We start from the raw sequence: 21,662 nt of genomic DNA, 5'->3' as shown, positions 1-21,662 counted from the left end.
GCGTGCGTCTAAGTGTGCACATACTCTCAGTGTGTGTGTGTGTGTGTATAGCTGGCCAGGGCCAAGACTGGGCAGGTCGGCCGTGGCCATTCTCCCATCCCCTCCCCCGCAGCCCCCTGCCGCTCGCGGCGCCTCGAAGGTTCCACCTTTGAAACTGTACGCTGCTCGCTGCAGCCGCCGCCGAGTGGTCTTCGGGAGGCGGGGGAGGGGGGTGCTGGGGGAGGGCGGGGAGGAGTCTGGCCCTGGATGTGTGCTTTTCGATTGATGGATGACTGCCGGGTGGGAGCGAGCGGTGCGGGTGTGAGTGTGTGATTGTGCGTGTGTGTGTGTGTGTGTGCGCGGGGTGCGTGCGCGCGCGGGGCCTGCCCATTTTCCTCCTCGCAGCAGTCAGTTGGGAGCTGGAGGGAGGGGGAGAGGGAGACGCAGCCAGCGAGAAACCGGAGAGGAGCCGATCGCCCTCCGCCCAGGGGCCCTCCCTCGGTCCGCACACAGGCGCCGTCGCTTGGAGGAGCAACGTGCCTCCCGGCCCGTGAGGGCGCCGCGCACGGCCTCCTCGGTGGCGCTGCCCCGGGACTGCACCTGGAGGCCGCCCCGGACGGGGATGGTAAGCGGCCGCCGCCGTCTGGCACACAAGCGGGACGCGGTGAGGGCACCATGGCGCTGACGCCCCGGAGGGGGCCCTCGGCGGGGCTTGTCCGGCCCGAGCTCTGGCTGCTGCTGTGGGCAGCCGCCTGGCGCCTAGGTGCCACCGCGTGCCCCGCCCTCTGCACCTGCACCGGCACCACGGTGGACTGCCACGGCACGGGGCTGCAGGCCATCCCGAAGAACATCCCACGGAACACGGAGCGCCTGTGAGTACGGCCCCCAGCCCCAGCGCGCAGGGAGCCCCGAGGTTGCCCTCCCACCCAGACGCAGTTCGGGGCTGGGGTGGGGGCAGGACCGTTGGGGCCCCGGGCTCCGCAGCCAACAGGGGGGTCAGTGCCCCCCAGGGTCCTTCCCGAGCCAGGAGCCAGCGGCATCACTGTTTCCTTTTCCAGGGATTCAAAGGGCCCTGGCGGGGCTGGCAGCTCCCAACCTCACACCTGCACCCTGCACTCAGCACTGGCAGGCCCATCCCACTGCGCCAGCACTTTATTCCTCCAGGGTGCTGGGAATTGGTGCCAGAAAGCCTTCCTGGCACCCAGGGGGAAGCTCCTCACACTGCCAGGCATCATATCTCCTTTTGGGCACATGGATCTTGGGCTGTGTTCTGAGCACTGTGTGTGGACTGGGCTTTGAGGCAGGTGATGGGCAGCAAGATGGGATGGAGTTGAAGTTTCCAGTCTTCCCCTTCCTCCCCATTGTTTGCCCCAGAGCCTTAAGAATTATTCTCTTGCAAGTGTCAGGCATTGGTCCCCCAACTCCCATCCAGCCATCCCCAACCCAGGCAGACAATGGGACCTGAGGGATTTGGTTTTGGGGCCTGGGATATGTTACATCGACACCCAGAAAGGGGTAGGTGTGATCTGGACTGGGAGCCCCGTGAATCATGCTGAACGGTCAGGAGCCTGGAGTGGAGACATTGACCATGGAAAGTCATTTAAAAAATCATTTCTCTTCCCTTATTCTCTTTCACGTCTAAATTCTTGAGGAAACTCGGTCCTTTCTAGACCCGCTGAGCTTTGTAGGGTGTGTGTGTGTGTGTGTGTGTGTGTGTGTGTGTGTATGGTTACCGTGTATGTGTTTATATGGACCTATATAATTTGCTTTGCTAGATTCTCCTGCAGAATGTGCCTCTGTGTGAATTCCTAGTATCTGTGGTGTCACCTCAGTAATGGGGGTTGTGAGAGTCCCTGTAACGTGGGTGTGTGTGTGGATTTTGGGTCATATGCGGGGGCCTTTGTGCTGCCTGCAGAGCTGACTGCCTCAGGAGATTTTTGAACTGGACTTTGGAGAAGGCTGCTGGCTCCTCTGAAACCTGCATGCTCCTTCCCACACTCCTGGGCAACTGCAGTGGCTCTCAGGAAAGGCGTACAGATTTCGATAACTTGAGCACATTTTCATGGCTCCCAGCCGGCCAGAGGCAGAAATTTGACCCTGGGGAGAGCTGTCTCCTGGATCAAACTCCGTACCAAGGTCAGCAATTAGTGAGCACACATTTGCCCTAGACTCTTCTTGGCTGAGTCTGAAAAATTCCCACGGAGGTTTCAGAGAATTTGCAATCTAGATGCAATCTAGATGGGAATTGGTGTGTGTGTGTGTGTGTGAGAGAGAGAGAGAGAGAGAGAAGGATAGTGTGTGTGAGGACAGTGTGTGTTGTGGGGCTGGGGAGAGATGCTGGTGTGGAGAGAGGTTGGACCGAATCAAGTTTCCTGTGCATTATGCTATGTGGCCGTGGAGAGGGACTGGGCATCAGAAATCTGCCCAGAAGACCCCTGAGGTTGCAGGGTCATTCTCTACCCCTGTTCACTCTGGATCTCTTCTCCATTCCTCTGCCTCGTCCACAGGGCATTTCTCCTGCAGCTGTTACCCTGGTAGCAGCCTAGGTCTGAGACATAGTAGCCCCTTACCTTTGCTTTTGGATCTGAATCTTGAAGTCATCTCATTCCTTGCTCTTTCTCTCCACCTTTAGTTTTGAGGACAGTGTCTCTTTTGATGTTCAGGAACTCATGAGCTCTCTTGCAATCAGAGTGGAATGGAAGTGAAATTTCCTAGTGCAAAAGAAAGAGTTGGGGTCCAATGGCCTAGGTTGCTGTGTGACCTTGGGCAAGTTACTTAACTTCTCTGAGCCTTAGTTGCTTTCCACTCAGAAAATGGGACTGCTGATACAAAAGTCTCTGGTTCTTGTGAGGACCAAAGATAATGTGTGGAAAGTGCCTAGTTCATTATGATGCTCACTGAGTGAGAGGCATTATTACAATAGGATCAGGAGAAGCGTCTTGTTCTTTAATTCAGCAAACGTTTACAGGGCCAGGAACTGCCCTCAGTGCTGAGGCTCCAGCAGGGAGTGAGCAAGTCCCTGCCTTCAAGGGACATACAGCTGAGAGGCCCAGACAGGGGACACCTAACTGTAAGCTTTTGGGAGAGGGCGAGGCTAGCAGTGTGATGGGGCTGTGGTGGGGAGCATTGGGGTGGGAAGCACTTTTCTTGGGGGGAAGGTGCTTCTCAGAGGATAGACCATTTTATTAGCACACTTTGGGACCCAAGAGTGGTTGGTGGGAGCCTGCTCAGCAGAGAGGGCAGGCAGCCCAAACAGAGGGAATGCATGAGCAAAAGGCCTGCAGGTGCGCCTGAGCCAGCCTGATGGGTGAATGGATCAGCTGTCCCCCAGAGTGCTGTGTCCAGTCCGATGTGATGGGGCTTGAGGCTGGGAAGGCTGGGAAGAGTCAGGAAGTCCTCTTTCCCTGGATTTTCCCTTTGGGGACTTCGGGGATGGAATCCACGGGTGAGTTATTGTGGAGGAGTCAGGGGAGGTCTGGTCTTTGCTGTGTGCAAAACTTCTTGGGTGGGGAAAGGATGTAGAAAACCGAGGGAGCCTGACTTTGCAGCAGGTAGGCCTCAAAAGAGCCATTTGAGGAAGAAAAGAACACCCCAAAAAGAGGCCTTGGTGAGAACACAGCCAGACTCAAAATAACTGTAGCAAACTCTCTCTCTCATCGATATGGGCATCGTGCAGTACTGGGGCCCGGAACGGCGGCCCCCGAGGCTGTGAAATTTGGAGAGACTGCAGCTGTGCATTCGCCTTTTGTCTCGTGGGCAGTTTCTATGGCAGCCTGTGAGGCCTGGCAAGTTTATGATCCTATATCCCATAGCTCTGGGTGCAGGCCTATCCCCCCAAGTGGGAAGAAGTTGGTGTGCTGCAGGGACATCTGGGAAGAGGCTGTGCAGGCCCCAGAGCTGTGGAGGAAATTGGCTCAGCCAGAGGGACTATGGGGCTGGTGGGCTGGGTGAGGAAGCGACGCTGAATAATTCACTGCCGTGGAACAATTCAAATACAGAGTGAGGGTTAGGGGTGTGGTGGAGGAGGCCTGGAAGCTTCATCTCTTTGTAGAACTCAGCCTCAGAGGGACCCAGCTGTGGCCACTATTAATTGTCTTTTCTCCCACTCAAGGACTTTGACTTTCAGTTGGATTTTTTTTAATTAAAAAAGTCTTTTAGACTAGAGCATCCAGGAGAGTGTGGTAAGAGAGTGTAGTGTCGGGGGACACTGCTTCTCCCTTCCACCCCAGGCGGGCACTTGCATTCTAGGCTTGTGGGGACAGGGTGCAGAGATGGGAGAGGCCTGAGGATGGTAAGGCCAGGAAGGACCCTGGGGAAGCCCCACTGGCTTCCATTTGCACGCCCAGCCCAGCGTGGTCTGCTGTTCATCAGTTTCTGGGGGCCCGCTCTCTTGCTCCCTGGCCAGTTGGTCCACTGCCCTAGCTCCCTGCCTGCTGCAGAGGCCTGGAGGGCCCTTGCTTTTTCCCGGCTTGGCCCCCTGATACTGGAGGCCCCATTCAATGGGGCTGGGTGGTCAGGCCCAAGGAAGACTTCCCAGGGCACCCCAGACAGATTGTTTGGCAGCCTGTTTGGAATGCCAAATCACGATTGGATGGTGGTCATGGGGAGGGGTCGGGGGCCAGACAGAAGCCATGTCTGTACCATGGTCTCCTGGGGCGGAGACCTGCACTCTGCAGAGGATGCTGCCTTTAGGTGGGGCTTGCATCTCCAGTAGCAGGTGCCCTGGGCTTCTTGCTGGGCTCTGCATGACTGGTGGCAGGCCCCTGGTGCCATCACTCTATCTGCTGTGAGACTCAGTTTCCCCATATGTAAAAGGGGAGGATGACTGTGTTGCAGGTTGGTGGTGAGGGTTAAGGGACCCAATGCACCTAGAGGACCCAATGCTTGGCACAGGGCTGGTGTGTGAAAATGCTTTGTGATTTAACTAGGTGATGATGTTATTATTATTTTTATTATCTGAGGAGCTCAAGCAAAGGTTTGAGGGTTCAGTGGGGCAGGAGGGAGTTTGGGAGGTAAGCATGTGAGAGTTGGCCATGCTGCAAGCCGGCTCTCCTGGAGTCTGGCTGCGCAGAGTGCTCCTTCCTTGCCCCCACACATCTTTGTCTCCATCTCCTGCATTTGGAAGAAGGAGCAGGGTGGGCAGGGAAGCAGGCAGGGATTCTCTGCAGGGTGGATGGTGTGATGGCATGGTTCTGGAGCCAGACTTCCTGCGTTGTTAGCCCCATTCTGCCACGCAGCAGCTGGGGGGACCTTGGGCAGATTATGGGGTTTAATTAATTCATTCAACAGATAGCTGTCTATTGAAGGGCTGCATGGTGCTGAGGGAATGGTGCCGGACAGAAGCCCAAACAGCCTGTCCCTCCCTGAGTTTTAGTCCGGCAAGGGAGGAAGCGATGAGTAGCACAATATGAGAATAAACACGTAATTGCAAACTGGGGTCAGTGCCCCGGAGGAGCGCGGGACTTCTCAGCACCCCTGTTGCCTTGCAGTGGGGATGATGGCAGGACCTGCTGGTTGAAAGGAGAGGCTGGTTGTGCGGACCGCCTACAGCAGGGCCGGGAGCCGCACTTTGCACTGGGCCTGGCACACGGCTAGGGCCCCAGAAATGGTAGTATTATTATGGTTATTAAGGTGACAGAATGGCAGGGACAGGAAAGGGACTGGGGTGACACTCAGGGCTGGATCCCAGCCTGGTCCTGCTCCCTCTTCCCTTCCCGTGCAGCCCCCGGTGCTCTGGATCCCCAGCGAACCCTGCCCTTGCCTCCCAGCCGGCTCTGAGGCAGGGGGCTGGCCCTCGGTGGCCCGGGCTGCCCGAGGCTGCCAGCAGGGGCGGCCGTGCTCTTTGGGGCCGGGTGAAGGGCGGCGGGGACCGGCAGCTCCTGCATTATTGGAAGCAGACGGGAGCTTTGGCGGACTTGTCGCCTCCCGTTCTGTGCTGGCATTAGCAGCTCGGCAGGGCTCTTGCTTAATGGGATTTTCTCCCCAAATGCTGTAATTATCGCCATACAAATACTTATTACCCAGAGCAGATGACGGCCGGGCCTTGGGCAGTAGCCAGGGAGCTGGGCTGTGCTCGGGGAGGGGGGCGGTGGTGGTGGAAAACTGGCTCCTCTTTTTGATGGAGTTTGCGACCCCCTCCTCTTCTTTCTGGAACCCAGCCTGTGGCGGACAGACAGCTGTTGGGCACCTGCCGTGTGCATAGTGTTGAGAGAGGTCCAGAGTGGGAACCCGCTCCCCAGGGAGTCTGCAGGCTGGTGGGCGAGAAAGGTCTGTCTGCAGAAGAACAAATGTGTCAAGATGTCTCTAGGGACACAGAGCACAGTGGCTGCCCGCGCAGGCTTTCATGTGAGAGGCTTTCGTGTGAGAATGGCCTCGTTTGAATCCTGCCTCCATCAACGACCACCTGAGGGATCCCAGCCGGCTCACTAGTGACTCAGTTTCTTCATCTGTAAATAATAATAGCACTTACCTCGCAGGGCTGTGAGTTCAAACGAAATACTGCGCGTAGAGTGGTTAGAATAACACTGGCACATAGAAGGTACTCTGTCGGTGTTAGAGACGAGGAGATGGGCATGCAGGTGGGAAGAAAGGGCTGGACTGATGGGCCTTGAGGACTGGGCAGGACCTCGGGAGGGGCAGAGCTGAAGTGAGAGGGTCGGGGAATCAGGGGCATCCGAAGGTGTGTGCCGTGCGTTTGGGGAGGAGAGTAAGGAGCAGATCCAGCCAGGGGGGTGCACATTTGTGTTGCTGAGTTCTGAGAGAGGAGATTCAAGTAATGGGTGGGTACCAGGTCATGGAGCTGGGAAATAGGGATCCATCAGAGGGAGTGTGTGTATTTTTATACTTTTTTTTTTAACTATTCAGTGATTTTTTTAAATCTCCAGAGTTGTGCAAACATCACCATAATCCAATTTTAGAATATTTTTATCACACCCAAAAAATCCTTTGTGCCATTGTAGCTTTTTATTTTGTTATAATTTCAAATTTGTAAGAAAGTTGCAACAAAAGTATTAGGAGTTCCTATATATCTGTTGTCCAGATTCAATTGTTTATATGTTTCCCCATTTGCTTTATCATATATTATACACATGCACAATTTTTGGGGAACTATTTAAGATTAGGTTGGAGGGGCGCCTGGCTGGCTTGGTTGGTAGAGCTTGTGACTCTTGATCTCGGGGTCATGAGTTCAAGCCCCATGTTGGGCATTGGCATAGTGTTTAAAAAAAAAATTAAAAGATTAGGGGCGCCTGGGTGGCTCAGTTGGTTACGTGTTCGACTCTTAGTTTCTTTTTTTTTTTTTTAAAGATTTTATTTATTTGACATCGAGAGAGGGAACACAAGCAGCGGGAGTGGGAGAGGGAGAAGCAGGCTTCCCGCAGAGCAGGGAGCCCGATGCGGGGCTCGATCCCAGGACCCTGGGATCATGACCCGAGCCGAAGGCAGACGCCTAACGACTGAGCCACCCAGGCGCCCCTCGACTCTTAGTTTCCATTCAGGTCATGATCTCATGGGTCATGGGATGGAGCCCCGTGTCCGGCTCTGAGCTTGGCAGGGAGTCTCCTGGAGATTCTCTCCCACTGTCCCTCCCCCGACTTGGACGTGTGTGTGCTCTCTCTTTCTCAAATAAATAAATCTTAAAAAAAAAAAAAAAGATTAGGTTGAAGATGTAAGTTTTTTCCTCTAAATAGTTTGGTGTGTGTTTTTCTGAGAGGCTATCAAAATCAGAAAATTTAACATTGATACAGTACCGTTATCTACTCTATTGTTCATGTTTGCATTTCGTCGATGGTCTCAACAGTGTCTTTTGTAGCGATCAGAGGTGTGTGTAGGATCACACATTACAATGACTTGTCACGGCTCTTTAGTCTGCTTTAATTTGGCCTAGTTACTTGGCCTTTCTTCACTTTTCTTGACCTCTACATTTGTGAAGAATACAGGTCAGTTATTTTGTAGAATGTCCTCAGCTTGGCCTCATCTGCTCTGTCCTCATTGTCATATTGAGGTTATGTCCTTTTGGCAGGAATGCTAAGTTAGTGATGTTCTGCCCTTCTTAGTGGGTCATATCAGAAGACACATGACGTCAATTTGTTCCAATATTGGTGATTTTCATTTTGATCACTTGGTAAGTGGGTGTCTGCCAGGCTTCTCTGCTGAAAAGTTACTATTTCCCCCCTTTATTATTAATAAGCCATTTGTGGGGGGGGCTACTTCGAGGCTATGTAAATATCCTGTTCTTCACCAGACTTTCACTAGGGTTAACACCCATTGCTGAGACATTTCTGACTTCCTCTTTTCTTCTCCGTTTATTACTTGGCATTCTACTGCAGGAAGGAACTTTCCCTTCTCCTCCGTCTGTTTGTCTTTATTACAGTATGGACTCATGGATTGTTATTTTATTCTTTGGGTTATAATATGTTATTGTCGTTATTTATTTTGCTGTTCAGAGTGTCCCACGTTTGGCTGGTGGGAGCCCCTTCAAGCTGCCCCTGTGTCCTTTTGAAAAGACCCTTTGAGCACTTACCCCCAGAGGTTTTGAGTGGAGGGTGACAAGTGCAAAATAGTGTTTTAAGACATTCTGTTGCCTGGCTTTGGTGTGGGGGAATAAATGGAGCTGGAGACCAGCTGGCAATGGGGAGACCAGTTGGTTATGGTGACCGTGACTGTGATTTCTGGCTTGTCTGGGACAAGAGTTTTGCTGCCATTGCTGTATTTTTATTCTTTAAAAATTTTTGAAAACTTGCATTTTAAAATAATTTTAGACTTGCAGAAAAGTTGCAAAAATAGTACTGAGAGAGAGTTGCCATATACCCTTCACCCAGCTTCCCCTAGTGTTCGTGTCTTTCTTATCCATAGTGCAATGATCAAAATTAAGAAATTAACATGGGTACAAGACTATTAACTAAGCTACGGACTTTATGCAGATTTTACCAGCTTCTCCACTAACGTCCTCTTTCTATTCTAGGATCCAGTCCAGGATTCCACATGGTGTTTAGTTGTCATTTCCCCTTATTCTCCTTTAGTCTGTGACAATTCTTTAGTCTTTTCTTGCTTTTCATGACATGGACACTTTTGCAAAGTACTGGTAAGTTACTTTGTAGAGTGCTCTTCACTTTGGCTTTGTCTGGTGTTTCCTCCTGATTGGACTGAGGTTATGGATTTTTGGCAGGAATGCAATAGGGATGGTGTGCTCTTCTCGGGGCATCCCATCGGGGAGTCGGTGACACTGATACATCTCATTGCTGGTGATGGTAACCTTAATCTCTTGGTTACGATGGTGTTCTGCCAGTTTTCTTCCCCTTGACATTCCTGAATTTGCCTCTGCAGTTAATAAATATCTGGGGGAGGTATGTTGAGACTGCCATTGCCTTTTTGTCCTCAAATTCTTACCTACTAATTTTAGCACCCATTAATTTATCTTGCCTGCAACCATTATTATCCAATTTTGATTTTCTATTTCCCTCATTCCTTCTACATTTATTAATTGGAATTCTTCTGTAGGGAAGAGCACTTTATTGCTTTTTAAGAAGCTGGTTTGTTTGATGGGTACCTTGGGTTTTGAGTTTCCTGAGGGCAGGGGCTGTGTCTCATGTATCTTTGTATGCCCATTGTCTGGTGCATGGTAGGTGCTCACAAAAGGTGTGTTTGATGAGTTGTTTTTTTTTTTAAACATTTAGTAAGACATTTTTCTGTTTCTGATCTTTGCTTTAGAAAATGTAGTCATTATGGGTTGAGTAATGGTCCCCAAAGATGTCCATGTTCCAGTCCTGGGAACCTGTGACTATGTTGTCTTACGTGGCACAAGGGGCTTTGCAGATGCAGTTAAGGATCTCGAGATGAGAGATGATCTTGCGTCATCGGGGTGGGCACGACGTCATCCCTGGGTCCCTGTAAGAGAGAGACAGGAAGGTCAAGCCTGGAGAAGGAGATATAACAATGGAAGCAAGAGGTGGGAGTGGTGACAGGAGGGGCCATGAGCCGAAAGTGGCCTCCCGAGCGGTAAGAGAATACATCTGTGTTGTTTCAAGCCCCTGAGCGTGTGGTAATTTGTCACATCAGCAGTAGGCCGTGGCCACAGTCCTCATGGAGTTAGGCCACAGAGGCCGAGGCACAGGAGGAAACAGATCTAGACCGAGGCAGAAGGTGCAGAGAGAGCACATAGGAGGGTCATGGGGCCCCAAGACTCCAGCCTGGGAGAAGGATTTTGTGAATGGAGTGAACATGGTGAGGGCGGCTGATCCTGGAGGAGAAGCCGTGAAGCTGGCTTCTATCTCTTTTGTTTTCATTGCCAATAATCAGCTACAGGAAAAAGACGACCCTAAGGATAGGGATAGAGGATGGTTACTCTGTAGAGTATGTGGACTGGAGAGACATTTGGGAGGGCCTCATGGCAAAGAGTTGGAACAGAAACTTCAACGGGAATAAGAATTTCCTGGGGGGGGGCACCTAACTGGCTCAGTTGATAGAGCATGCAACTCTTGATCTCGGGGTTGTGGGTTTGAGCCTCATGTTGGGTATAGAGATTACTTTAAAAAATAAAATCTTAAAAAAAAAAGACTTTCCTGGGAAGCTGGCATAAAATGCAGATTCCGAGGCCCATCCCAGAGAGATGTGGATTCAGCAGGTTTTTGCAAAGGCAATTCAGGTGATGCAGATGCAGGAGGTGCCCAAAACACCATGTGGGAAACACTGCTTCTTGCTGGGGCTTCCTGATGAGGAAAGTACGTCCTTTGTAGACCCATGAAGATTGCCCTCAGTTTCTGCCCACATTAAGATGGCAGGAGGTAAAATGACTGAAAGTGGTTAAAAGGTAGACTTCCAGTTATAAAGTCAGTGAGTCCTGGGGAGATAATGTACAGCATGGAGACTGCGGTTAATAATACGCTATTGTATATTATTGTATATTTGAAAGTTGCTAAGAGAGTAGATCTTAAAAGTCCTCATCACAAAAAAAAAAAGTAACTGTGTGAAGTGACAGATGTGAACTAGACTTACTGCACTGATCATTTTGCAATATATACGGACATCTAATCAATACGTTATATGCCTGAAACTAGTGTAATGTTGTATGTCAGTTGTATATCTCAATTAAAAAAAAAAAAAGAGGGCAGGCAATGAGGAGGAGGAGGTGGGGAGGCCGGAGGAGCTCCTGGCCATCAGTGGATCGGAACTCGGCCCGTGCCAGAGAAGGAGTTTGGAGATGGGGAGGAGGCTTAACCTGGGAGAGCAGCCAGGCTGTCTGAGGACCAGGGCCGAGGACAGCTTCTGGACCTGTGGTGGGGACTTACTGGCCAAGCTGGGCAGCTGGTTTCCTGGGAGAAGTGGGAGGCAAAGGCAGATGGCTGGGAGCGAGTTGGTGGTGAGGAAGTCTGTGGGAGGAGAGAACACGCAGGAGCTCTGAGGGGGAGCAGGTGGACTGGAGCACGGAGGGGAGGGCAGCGATTTGGAAAGGAAGAGCCAGCCAATTGGGGATGGGGGAGATGGGTCAGAGAAGGAGAGTGGCAGCGAGGAATTGGGATGGTGTCAGCGGTCACCATGGAAAGCCCCCCACCCGGGCCAGGCTCTGAGCGATGCTTTACCCTCCTCTGCCCTTTTACTGCTCACAACGGTCCTGGGAGGAAGGTATTATCACCACTCTGCTGATGATGAGAAGGTCGGAGAGGTGCATCATCTGCTGGGGGTACAGATGGCTGGTGAGTGGGGTGCCCAGGGTCCCCGAGTCTTGAGGCTCTGAGACGTGTACATGTTTAGTTTTAAATCGGACTACCGTACCACATATCTTGGTAAGTCCTGGCTTCTTTCATCCACTCATTTATCAAACATTTATTCAGCCCCTATAAAACCCCTGTCAGGGCTTAGCATTGAAGCATAAAGGCAAACCAAGGCCAGGCCTTGGTAACGAAGAGACTAGGGTGGGTCTGGACCTCAGAACAGAATACAGCATGGAAATGGGGTTAACAACTGGGCCCTGACCACCTCCTACCCATCAGGATGACTGCTCTCAAAAACCAGGGAATAACAGCTGGTGGGAGGATGTGGGGACATTGGCACCCTGGTGTACTGTTTCTGGGAGTGTAAGATGGTGCACCCCCCTGGAAAACATTCTGATGATCCCTCAACAAATTAAATAGAATTACCATATGATCCAGCAAGTCTGCTTCTGGGCGTACACCCAAAAGATTGAAAACAGGGTCTTGAAGATATTTGTACACCCGTGTTCATTGCAGCATTATTCACAAGAGCTAGAGGGTGGAAGCAGCCCAAGTGTCCATCTACAGATGAGTGGATAAACACAATGGGGTGTATGCATACATATAGTGGAATATAATTCAGCCTTAAAAAAGTAAGGAAGTCCTGTCACATGCTACAACGTGGATGAACCTTGAGGACATTATGCTGAATGAAATAAGCCAGTCATAGACAAATACTGTATGATTCCACTTATATGAGGTATCTAAAATAGTCATATTCACGGGGCACCTGGGTGGCTCAGTTGGTTAAGCATCTGCCTTCGGCTCAGGTCATGATCCCGGGGTCCTGGGATCGAACCCAGGTGGGGTTCCCTGCTCAGCGGGGAGTCTGCTTCTCCCTCTCCCTCTGCCCCTCCACCCTGCTCATGCACTCTCTCTCTGCTCTCTCTCTCTTGCTCTCTTTTGCTCTTGCTCTCTCTCTCTCTCAAATAAATAAAATCTTAAAAAAAAAACAACAGTCAAATTCATAGAGACAAGCAGAATGGTGGTTGCCAGGGTCAAGGGGGAGGGAGGAATGGCGAGTTATTGTTTAACGGGAACAGAGTTTTGGTTTTTCAGGATGAAAAAAATCTCTGGAGATCTGTTGTACAACAATGTGAATACGCTTAACACTACTGAACTTAAAATGGTTAAAGTGGTAAATTTTGTTATGTGTATTTTATTGGAATTAAAAAAAAAAAGAGCGAGCTGGGCCCTGGAGTCAGACATGCTTGGGCTTGCCTCCTCAACCTAATTATCAGCTAGCTGATCTTGAACAAGTCACTGAAATGTTTTTGCCTCAGTCTCCTCATAATGTGAATCAGAACTGATAATAAACATTTGAATCAGGTGTTATCATGAGGCTTAAATGAGTTGGCTTGGTTATGAGAGTATAGATATTGCTGGTATTCAAGCCAAGGCGACAAGACGGGTCCCCAGGAGCCTGGGGAAGAGAGGGATCAGTAGCAACTCTGCCCTGGCCTGGGGCCCCCGACTACTCATCCCTGGGGCTTCTTGAGTTATTGCATGCTGGAGGGCAGTCCCAGCAGCTCTGGGGTTGGCACCAGGCTTGTGCGCTCTGCTGAGGGGGGTTGGGGGAGCCTCCTGATCATGACCCACCCGCCGATGCCTGAGGACTGTGGGCAGGGCTCCACCCGCTGATGGGAGTGTGGGCCACGCTTCGGCTGAGATATGCCAGCAGCAGCTGGGCTCGGTGGGCAGGATTGCTCATGCAGCCTATTTTCCCTCTATTTAGTGAACACTTACTGTGTTGAGGGTGTTGGGCAGATCGCAGGGAGCGGACCAGAGGTGGCCTCTGCCCTTCCTAGCCTGGCAGGAGAGAGACCGGCCTTTAACAAAGGACCTCATATTGCACACGACTCTAAATTCCAATCCCAGCTCTGGGAGGGGAGCTGAGTGAACGCACAGGGGGGGCTGGTTTGGAACAGATGTTTCCACTGAAGCCCTGAAGGATGGCAGGGGTCAGTCAGGTGTGTGTGTTGGTGGGCAGGTGAGGAGGAGAGGGCTGTTCTGGGCAGTTCTGGGCTGAGAGAGCAGCATGGGCAAAGGCTCTGAGGCAGGAGTGCTGGGGTGTTGAAGGAAGTAGGGGAGTGGAGCAGCTGAAACCCTGGGGGCTGGTATTCTCCTGTGAGAGCTACTGAGGAAGAATCTGTCTTTTAACTTGTGGGCTGTGTGGGAAGTCATTGGTAACGCTCAGTGTGGAGCTTTTCTTGGCGGATGTCCATTTGGGGGAGCATTTCTTTTTAATTTTTGATTTTTTTTTGTTTTAAAATTTTATTTATTATTTTTAAAATATTTTATTTTTAAGTAATCTCTACACCCAGCATGGGGCTCGAACTCACAACCCCGAGATCAAGAGTTGCATGCCCTACTGACTGAGCCAGCCAGGTGCCCACCAAATTTATTTATTTTTAAGTCAAAGTATAATTGACATACAGTGATAGATTAGTTTCAGGCATACAACATAATGATTCGATAAGGGAAAGCATTTCTCTCCCTCCCTTCCTTCCTTCCTTCCTCCCTCCCTCCCTTCCTTCCTGTGGGCTCCACGCCCAAGGTAGAACCCAACATGGGGCTTGAACTCATGACACCGAGATCTAGACCTGAGCTGTGATCAAGATTCGGATGTTTAACCAACTGAGCTACCCAGGTGCCCCAAGGGAGAACATTTCTTAATTAGTGTAGTTTTTTTTCTTTTTTTCCTTTGCTCTGGGGGGGCAGGGAAACTTGGAAAACTCCCTCAGCCCATCGCTGTTTGGAATATGTACATTTTAATGCAAATCTGTTCAGGCCTTCAAGAACTACTTCCTGCAGCATCTCTGAGGTGCCAGGTACCATGTTAGGCCCTGAGGATACAATGGTGAGAAGCAACCAACACAGCCTGTGTCCTCGAGGAGCTTATAAACTTCTGTAGGGGCAGAGAGAGCATTCAAGGAAGCCCCCTTACCCATATAAAATTGCCTCTGGCTCATGCTGCAGGAGGGCTGGGGCGTTCTGCAGGTCTGTGATAGGGAGTTTGACCCGCTGGAAGGAAGAGTTGGAATCAGGCAAAGAGGAAGGAGTATTCTAGGCAGAGGGGATGGCTGTTCACAGGAAGGAGCGGATCAGAACGGGGGGCGTGTGGGGCAGGCCACGGGGGCCTTGTAGCTCTCGGTGAGGAGATTTTTGTCTCAATTCCAAGGGCAGTGGGGATTCATTGAAGGGCTTAAGTGGGGAGTGACATGATCAGATCTGCATCTTGAAAGGAGCCCCCTGGCTGTGGCTAGGAGAGCAGATTGGAGGGGAGCCAGAGGGAACGTGGGGCACCCAGTGAGGTGGCTCTGCGGGGCTCCAGGCACAAGGGCATGGGCGTGCGGCTGGGTGGCCTGCAGGTTGGGGTGTTCAGCCTGCTGTCCGGGGCCATGGCTGGGTGGGGAGATTCTTCCTTCCCTCCGCTCTCCCTTCTGACTCTGCAGGCTCTCACTGCCAGCGATTTGGCCCGCGTAGTGTTTCTAAGGATAGAGCCGAGGTGTATGGTTCCCCAGCCCAGAGGCCTGTCTCAGCCCCAGTCAGAGCTGCGTGTTTATTTTTTTGGGGATCCGGCAGGAAGGGATTTGGAGGGTGGCCTGAGCCTCCCCGCTGTCATTGCAGGCTTGGGGCGCTGTGGGAAGGTTCTGGTCCCTTAGGGAACTAGCCCTAGAAGGTGATAGAACCCTAGGGTAAGAACTGCTCGTGAGGCACGCGGAACCCCCCAGAACACGCTGTGAGGGACCCAGGCTGTTTATTCCCACGGCGCTAGAGGTCCGAGGGGTTCTTTGAGTGTATCACCAAACACCCAGGTTCTGGGGATCAGATTCTTGTTTTTGAGAGGATTCAAGAAATCCTTGTGTGTTTTTGTTTTTATCTTGGTAACTTTGCTTCAGAGTATTTTCTCCAAAATCTTCTACCACTGAGGCTTTTCTTTCAGGGTAGGACCACACAGGAGCTGATGGAAACCAGGGCCATTGGCCGCTGGAGTGTATTTCCTCCTGGGGGAGAAGGATGGATGCACACTCCTCACTTTTGGAAGAGAGAGAACTGTCTTAGGCCATCTTCCCTGGGCTTTCCCATCACGGGGCCTGCAGGGCATGGGCAGCTGCTGGCCCCTCCCTGATCAGTGGGGCCCGGCCCGTCCAGCTCCAGCCTGAGCCGAGCCTGGGGCACCACCTTCCTTGTGGAGCCATGTCCTTGAGGGAAACCACAGCAATAGTGGTAGTAAATTAATCTCCGTAGGTAATACTGATGCAGAGAGCGTGCCAGGCCTTACTCTCGGTGTTTTAGAAATATTAAGTCATTGGGATGCCTGGGTGGCTCAGTTGTTAAGCATCTGACTCTTGGTTTCAGCTCTGGTCCTGATCTCGGGGTCTTGAGATCAAGCCCTGTGTTGGGTTCTGTGCTCAGTGGGGAGGCTGCTTGAGATTCTCTCTCCCTCTCCCTCTGCCCGCCCCTCTCTAAAATAAATAAGTCTTAAAAAAAAAAAAAAAAAGAAAGTAATATTAAGTCATTTACACCTCACCACACCTCTAAGAGGTGGGTACTATCATTATCCTCATTGTACAAATGGGGGAACTGAGGCACAGAGAATTTGAGCTACATGCCCAAGGTTACACAGCTAGTGATGGTGGAGCAGGAATTTGAAGCCAGACATTTTGGCTCTAAAGGCTAAGCTCTTAGCCACTAAGAACACACATGGTTCAGCCGGCTGGGGACCCCCTGATATTGTTGCTTAGGCAGAGCACATGGTCTTAGAACAGGCCCCGAGGGTTTCCTACCCAAAGTCTCCAAGTTGTTTCTCATGAGCACTTGGGGTGAGGGGTGGCCTCGACAGAGTCATCGGCAGGAGGCATCATGATGGGGGGAAAGGACATGGAATCATACCGGTAGCCCTACCCCTAGTTAGCTGTGAGGTTCTGGGCCATTGCTTCACCAGTTCTGTGCCTTAGTGTCCTCCTCAGCAAGGTAGAGAGAACATGACTCGACTCCCTGTGAGCGTGAGGGTGGAGTGAGATGAAGCGTGCTCGGAGTTAGGCTCGGAGCCTGCACACAGTGGGTACCTGGTCGGGAGGAGTGGCGGATGTGGGCTCTGGCGGCAAGAACCTCAGGGAGCCTGGGGAGCTCTGGATCGGGGTTCTTCCTGGAAACCAGGCCTGGAGCCCCCCTGGAGGCCCACCTCACTTGGCTGCTCTGGCTGCAAAGGTCTTAAGGTCACAGCAGCTTCTCCCAGCTTCTTTTTTCCCAGGCAGCTTGCTGGGGAGGGAGTCTCCATGGCAACACTCAAGGACCACCTGTTGGAGGAATCAGGCGCTGGAGAAAGATGACCTCCTTGCCTCATTCCAACGGCCTCTGCTGAGGGTTTGAGGGGAAGTGGTTGGCCTATGTTGGGAACTCGATTCTCTGGGCCCAGGTGGCGATAATGCCTCCTTTGCAGCCCTCTGACCTGGGTGCCTGATGGGAGCTGCCGCTGCCTCCCAGGCTGCCTCCAGAGGGCGCTCCCCTGAGAGGACACGCTCGGCTCCTGGGTTAGAGAGCGAGGCTGATGGGGGGAGGCAGGGGGCTGGGGGAGCTAGGGTGTCCATGGACATTCTCGTCCGGAAGCATCAGGGCCTCCTGAGAGAGAGGCTGTATTTGCCCCATTGTTGCGCCTGCTGTCCCAGGTCTTTTCCTGCATGGGGGTGGAGTGGGGTGCGGGAAGTGAGGAGGACGGGGTGGAGCCGCCTGACGGTGGGCTAAGGAACGGGTCTGGAGTCTGAGCAGTGGGGCTGGTGCCAAAGGGGAAGAAGAGAGGCATGTGACTATGATGTCGCCAGAAGTCCCTGTGAGCCCTCCACCCCCAGCCCCCAGCCCACCTCGTGGGAATTCCAACCTCAGGGATTCCTGACTTCCATGTTGGGCCCTGCCTTGTTCAGACAAGTCTTTTAGCATTTTCCTTTGCCTCAGTTTTGCTGCCTGTGAAATGAACAATTATTGAAGTCAATTGTCTTATAAACCATGGTTGCCACGAGAAAGAATGAGCCAGTTATTGTAAAATGCATCAGCTTTTTCATGACTTTTGGCTGAATAATACCCTATCTAGGAATGTATTCCTCCCAAATGCCCACCAAGCTTTGTGCAGTGTTGTTTATAATTGAATGATATCAAAAGAGCCCAGGTGTCCAGTAGCCGGGGTTCAGGGAATGTCCCAGTAACTTGATATATTCAAATGCAGGGATAATTGATGGCCATCAAAAATCATCAGTGGGGAATGAACAGGGTATAGCATTGTGGAAGGAATGCATACCATGTATGTCTGTCTCACTCATCCCCATATCTTCAGAACCTTGCAAAATGCTTTGCAAATAGTAAGTCTTCAATCAATATTTATTAAATTATTTCAACTACATAAAAATTGTGTCCAAAGAAAACAGGCTTGGAAGAAACTATTCCAGAATTTTAACAGGGGTTAATTCTGGGGAATGAATTTATGTGTGATTTTAATTTTTTCTTTATTCTTCAGAAAATTGAAAAAAATTCAACAATGTGCATGTATTACTCTTATTTTTATTTATTTTATTATTTTTTTTTTTAGAGAGCATGCATGGGTGGGGGAGGGGCAGAGAGAGTGGGAGAGAGAACCCCAAGCAGGTCCATGCCCAAAACAGAGCCTGACGGGGGGGCCTGATCCCAGGACCTTGAGCTCATGACCTGAGCCAAAAACAAGAGCCAGACACCCAACCAACTGAGCCACCCAGGTGCCCTGTATTACTCTTATTTTTAAATGCAGTAACTGGAATATTTTGTTGGCTTATAAAAATATAGATATAATTTAAAAAATTCAAGCAGGGGTGCCTGGGTGGCTCAGATGGTTGGGCATCTGCCTTCGGCCTGGGTTGTGATCTCAGGGTTCTGGGATCAAGTCCTGCATCGGGCTCCCTGCTCAGCGGGGAGCCTGCTTCTCCCTCCCCCTCTGCCTCTCCCCCTTTGCTCATGTGCGCCCTCTCTCTTTCTCTCAAATGAATAAATAAAATCTTAAAAAAAAAATTCAAGAAGTGCAGAAAAGCATAAAAAAGAAACTAAAACCAGCACTTAGCAGTTAGAGGCATTAATATGTGGCAAACAGCCCCCAGGGAGCTTGCTCTGCACACATCCCAGGATGGACATGGGTGTAGATTTTACATGAGGGGGCTCATAGAATACAAGCTGTCTTGTAACCCTTTTACCACAAACTGTATCATGGACATCCTTCCCTGTGAGTACAAAATGATTTGTACCCTTTTAAATGACTGCGTAGTATCTGGTTTCTCAGATGTGCTGGAAGGTCAACTAAGCATTGCTCTGGTGATGTCCATTTAAGTTTAACATTTTTGCTCTTGTTATCAGTGCCGATGTATCGTTATGATGAAGAAATTAAAACAACCCAAAATTCCTTGTGGTTTTGGGTTTGGGGATGAAAGTTTCAGCAGGATGGCCCAAAAGAAACCAGCCCTGCTTGCAGAGGGAACCAATTTGAAGGGCTTGTTGATGATGTTCTCGATGCTTGAAGCACGATTGTGAGCAGAAGGAGCAGGTTGGGGTGCAGTGTAGGTGAGGCTCAGAGGGGCTGTTTCAGGGAAGAATATTTAGTTCAAGAGAAAAGACCCTCACGTTGGGAAGAGCCTGTCTTGGTCTCCTGGGTGGCTCAGTCGGTTAAGCGTCTGCCTTCAGCTCAGGTCATGATCCCAGGATCCTGGGATTGAGTCCCGCACCCGGCTCCCTGCTCTGCAGGGAGTCTGCCTCTCCCCCTACCCCTCCTCCCACTCGTTCTCTCAATCTCGATCTCTCTCTCAAATAAATACATAAAATCTTAAAAAAAAAAAAAAAGAGCCTGTCTCATGTGGAGAGGACTTCCTCACAGCCTCTAGGGTGGGACGTGCCTCAGTCTGGGGCTCTCATTACCTTGGAGAGGCCTCAGGCCCCTCTGAGAGATCCTGTTTGAAAAGAGATGCACAGGGAATGAGTTTTCCCAGCTGCTCCTCAGGATCAGGAGACAGGCTCAGGGGCAGGGCAGGAGAGTGACGGGTTGAATGCGTTATCCACTTGTCACCGGCCCGGCCTGCTGGAAGAAGCTTGGGCCCCCGGATCAGATGGCTGTGTCCACATCTCTGCTCTGTCATGTAGCAGCTGGTGACCTCTGGGAGACACCTGACCTCTCTGAGGCAAAATGTCCTCGTCTGTAAGATAGGTGCTGTCATACTTTCCAGCCCCTCCTGAGGGCGTCCACAGAGCCTGGTTTCTGGAGTATGTGGAAACTGAAATATGGGGTTCTTAGTGGTTGCAACTCTAGAACATCGTCTAGGCCAAACACACTTCCTAAATCCTTACAGGAGAGGGACCTTGCTGTTTTTCAAAGGAGCTGGGATTTGGGTTGACTGGGGTTGGTAAGTGAGGAAGCCGGGCTGCAGGGGACTGGGAGGTGTGTGTGCGCACGCGCGTGGGGATAGGGGTAGTTAGGTTGTTGCCAAGTTAGGTTGTTGCCAAGCATACGAGTGACTGTGACGTGGTGAGAAAGAGGAGGAGTTGGGGTGGGTGTGAACACAGAGCTGCCACAGGGAGACAGATCAGAAGCGGGTGTGGGGCTAGACCTGATTGAGATTCTGCTGTGTGTGGTTTGGTGGAAGAACTTTCTGGGGAGTGCTGTAGCTGCCTCCTGGAGGGACCTGCTTTTCTGAGGCTGCACTAGCTCGCTGTGAAGAGAAGTGTCCTGGCAGAGGCAAGTGAGCTTCTCTAGGAGGCTCAGCAGGGGCCAGATAGCCTCTAAGGTGGGGTCCATGTCCAAGGTTGTGGTTGGGGTGGCCTGAGGAGGAACACATGTAGCCTTGAAGGGAGGAAGGGCCAGAGGCCGGGGGTGGGGTGGGGTTGCAGGCAGAGGAGACACTGCAGCTCAGGCCTGGCCCTGGGATCCAGAGAGTGGGCCCCCTCCCCTCCTCAGCCCCGCCATCCTTCCCCTCGATGCAGGACTGACCTCCTGGTGGGCTCCTGCCTTCAGGCCTCCTCGGCTCCCTGACTTCCTCTGCTTGCTTTCTCAGGCCCTCTGTGATCTGATCTCGCATTCCCCCAGCCCTGCTTCCCACGGCTCCTGACTCCCAGCCTGTCTCTTCCTTCGGCCCCCAGATACTCCGGGGTGTTCTTTCCTGGAACGTCCACTCCGTCCCACTCACTGGGCACATCTGCCTTGTCTTTTAGGCCTCAGCTTGAGTCCCACACTCTCAGTCTTCTTAAAATGCATGACCCACACTGCTCTCCCCTGCTCCGACTCTGGACAGCTCGTAGGAGCCTCTGCCACCAGATGATAGCATCGCTGTCTGCAAGGGGCCCTTTCCCAGCACGGGCCATGCTCTTTTTTTTTTTTCTTAAGATTTTATTTATTTGAGAGAGAGAGAATGAGAGACAGAGAGCACGAGAGGGAAGAGGGTCAGAGGGAGAAGCAGACCCCCTGCTGAGCGGGGAGCCCGATGTGGGACTCGATCCTGGGACTCCGGGATCATGATCTGAGCTGAAGGCAGTTGCTTAACCAACTGAGCCACCCAGGCGCCCAGCACAGGCCATGCTCTTTACTTGTTTAGGTCCCAGGCTAACCCAATGAGATAGTCACAGTTATTATCCGCACTTTACAGATAGGGGATCCACCTGAATAACCTCTCATTGGCTAGTTTCCAAATTCTTCCCTGCATGAATGTCTTGTCTGTCCAATCAGCCTGAGCTCTTTCTGGGCAGAAGCCACGATTTCGGCTCCCACAGCTCTCCCAGCGGTGAGCCTGTGCCCTGTGCATTTCCCGGGCTGGACATCTGCTGCAAAGATGGGCCTCGGCTTGCTGGGCCTTGACATAGACTTGGGCGTCCCAGGGCTTGGCTGGGAAGCACCTGGCCCCATTGGGGAGAGGACAGCCTGGAGTTCGGTGGAGA

The 21,662-nt window shown here is 51.6% G+C and overlaps 1 protein-coding gene across 1 annotated transcript in view; it reads left to right on the top strand.

Moving 5' to 3' along the window:
• Positions 1 to 654: 654 nt before the first annotated feature.
• Positions 655 to 21,662, top strand: part of SLIT1 (slit guidance ligand 1) — a 164,223-nt gene continuing 143,215 nt past the window's right edge. The window contains exon 1 of the mRNA XM_021699806.1: positions 655 to 851. Within this exon, the coding sequence (XP_021555481.1) occupies positions 655 to 851 (197 nt within the window). The remainder of the gene's footprint in view (positions 852 to 21,662) is intronic.

This window comes from Neomonachus schauinslandi, chromosome 6 (assembly GCF_002201575.2).
Source record: "Neomonachus schauinslandi chromosome 6, ASM220157v2, whole genome shotgun sequence".
NCBI classification, from domain to species: Eukaryota; Metazoa; Chordata; class Mammalia; order Carnivora; family Phocidae; genus Neomonachus; species Neomonachus schauinslandi.
The sequence above is the reverse complement of the archived record's forward strand: the minus strand, read 5'-3'. Positions and strand labels throughout refer to the sequence as shown.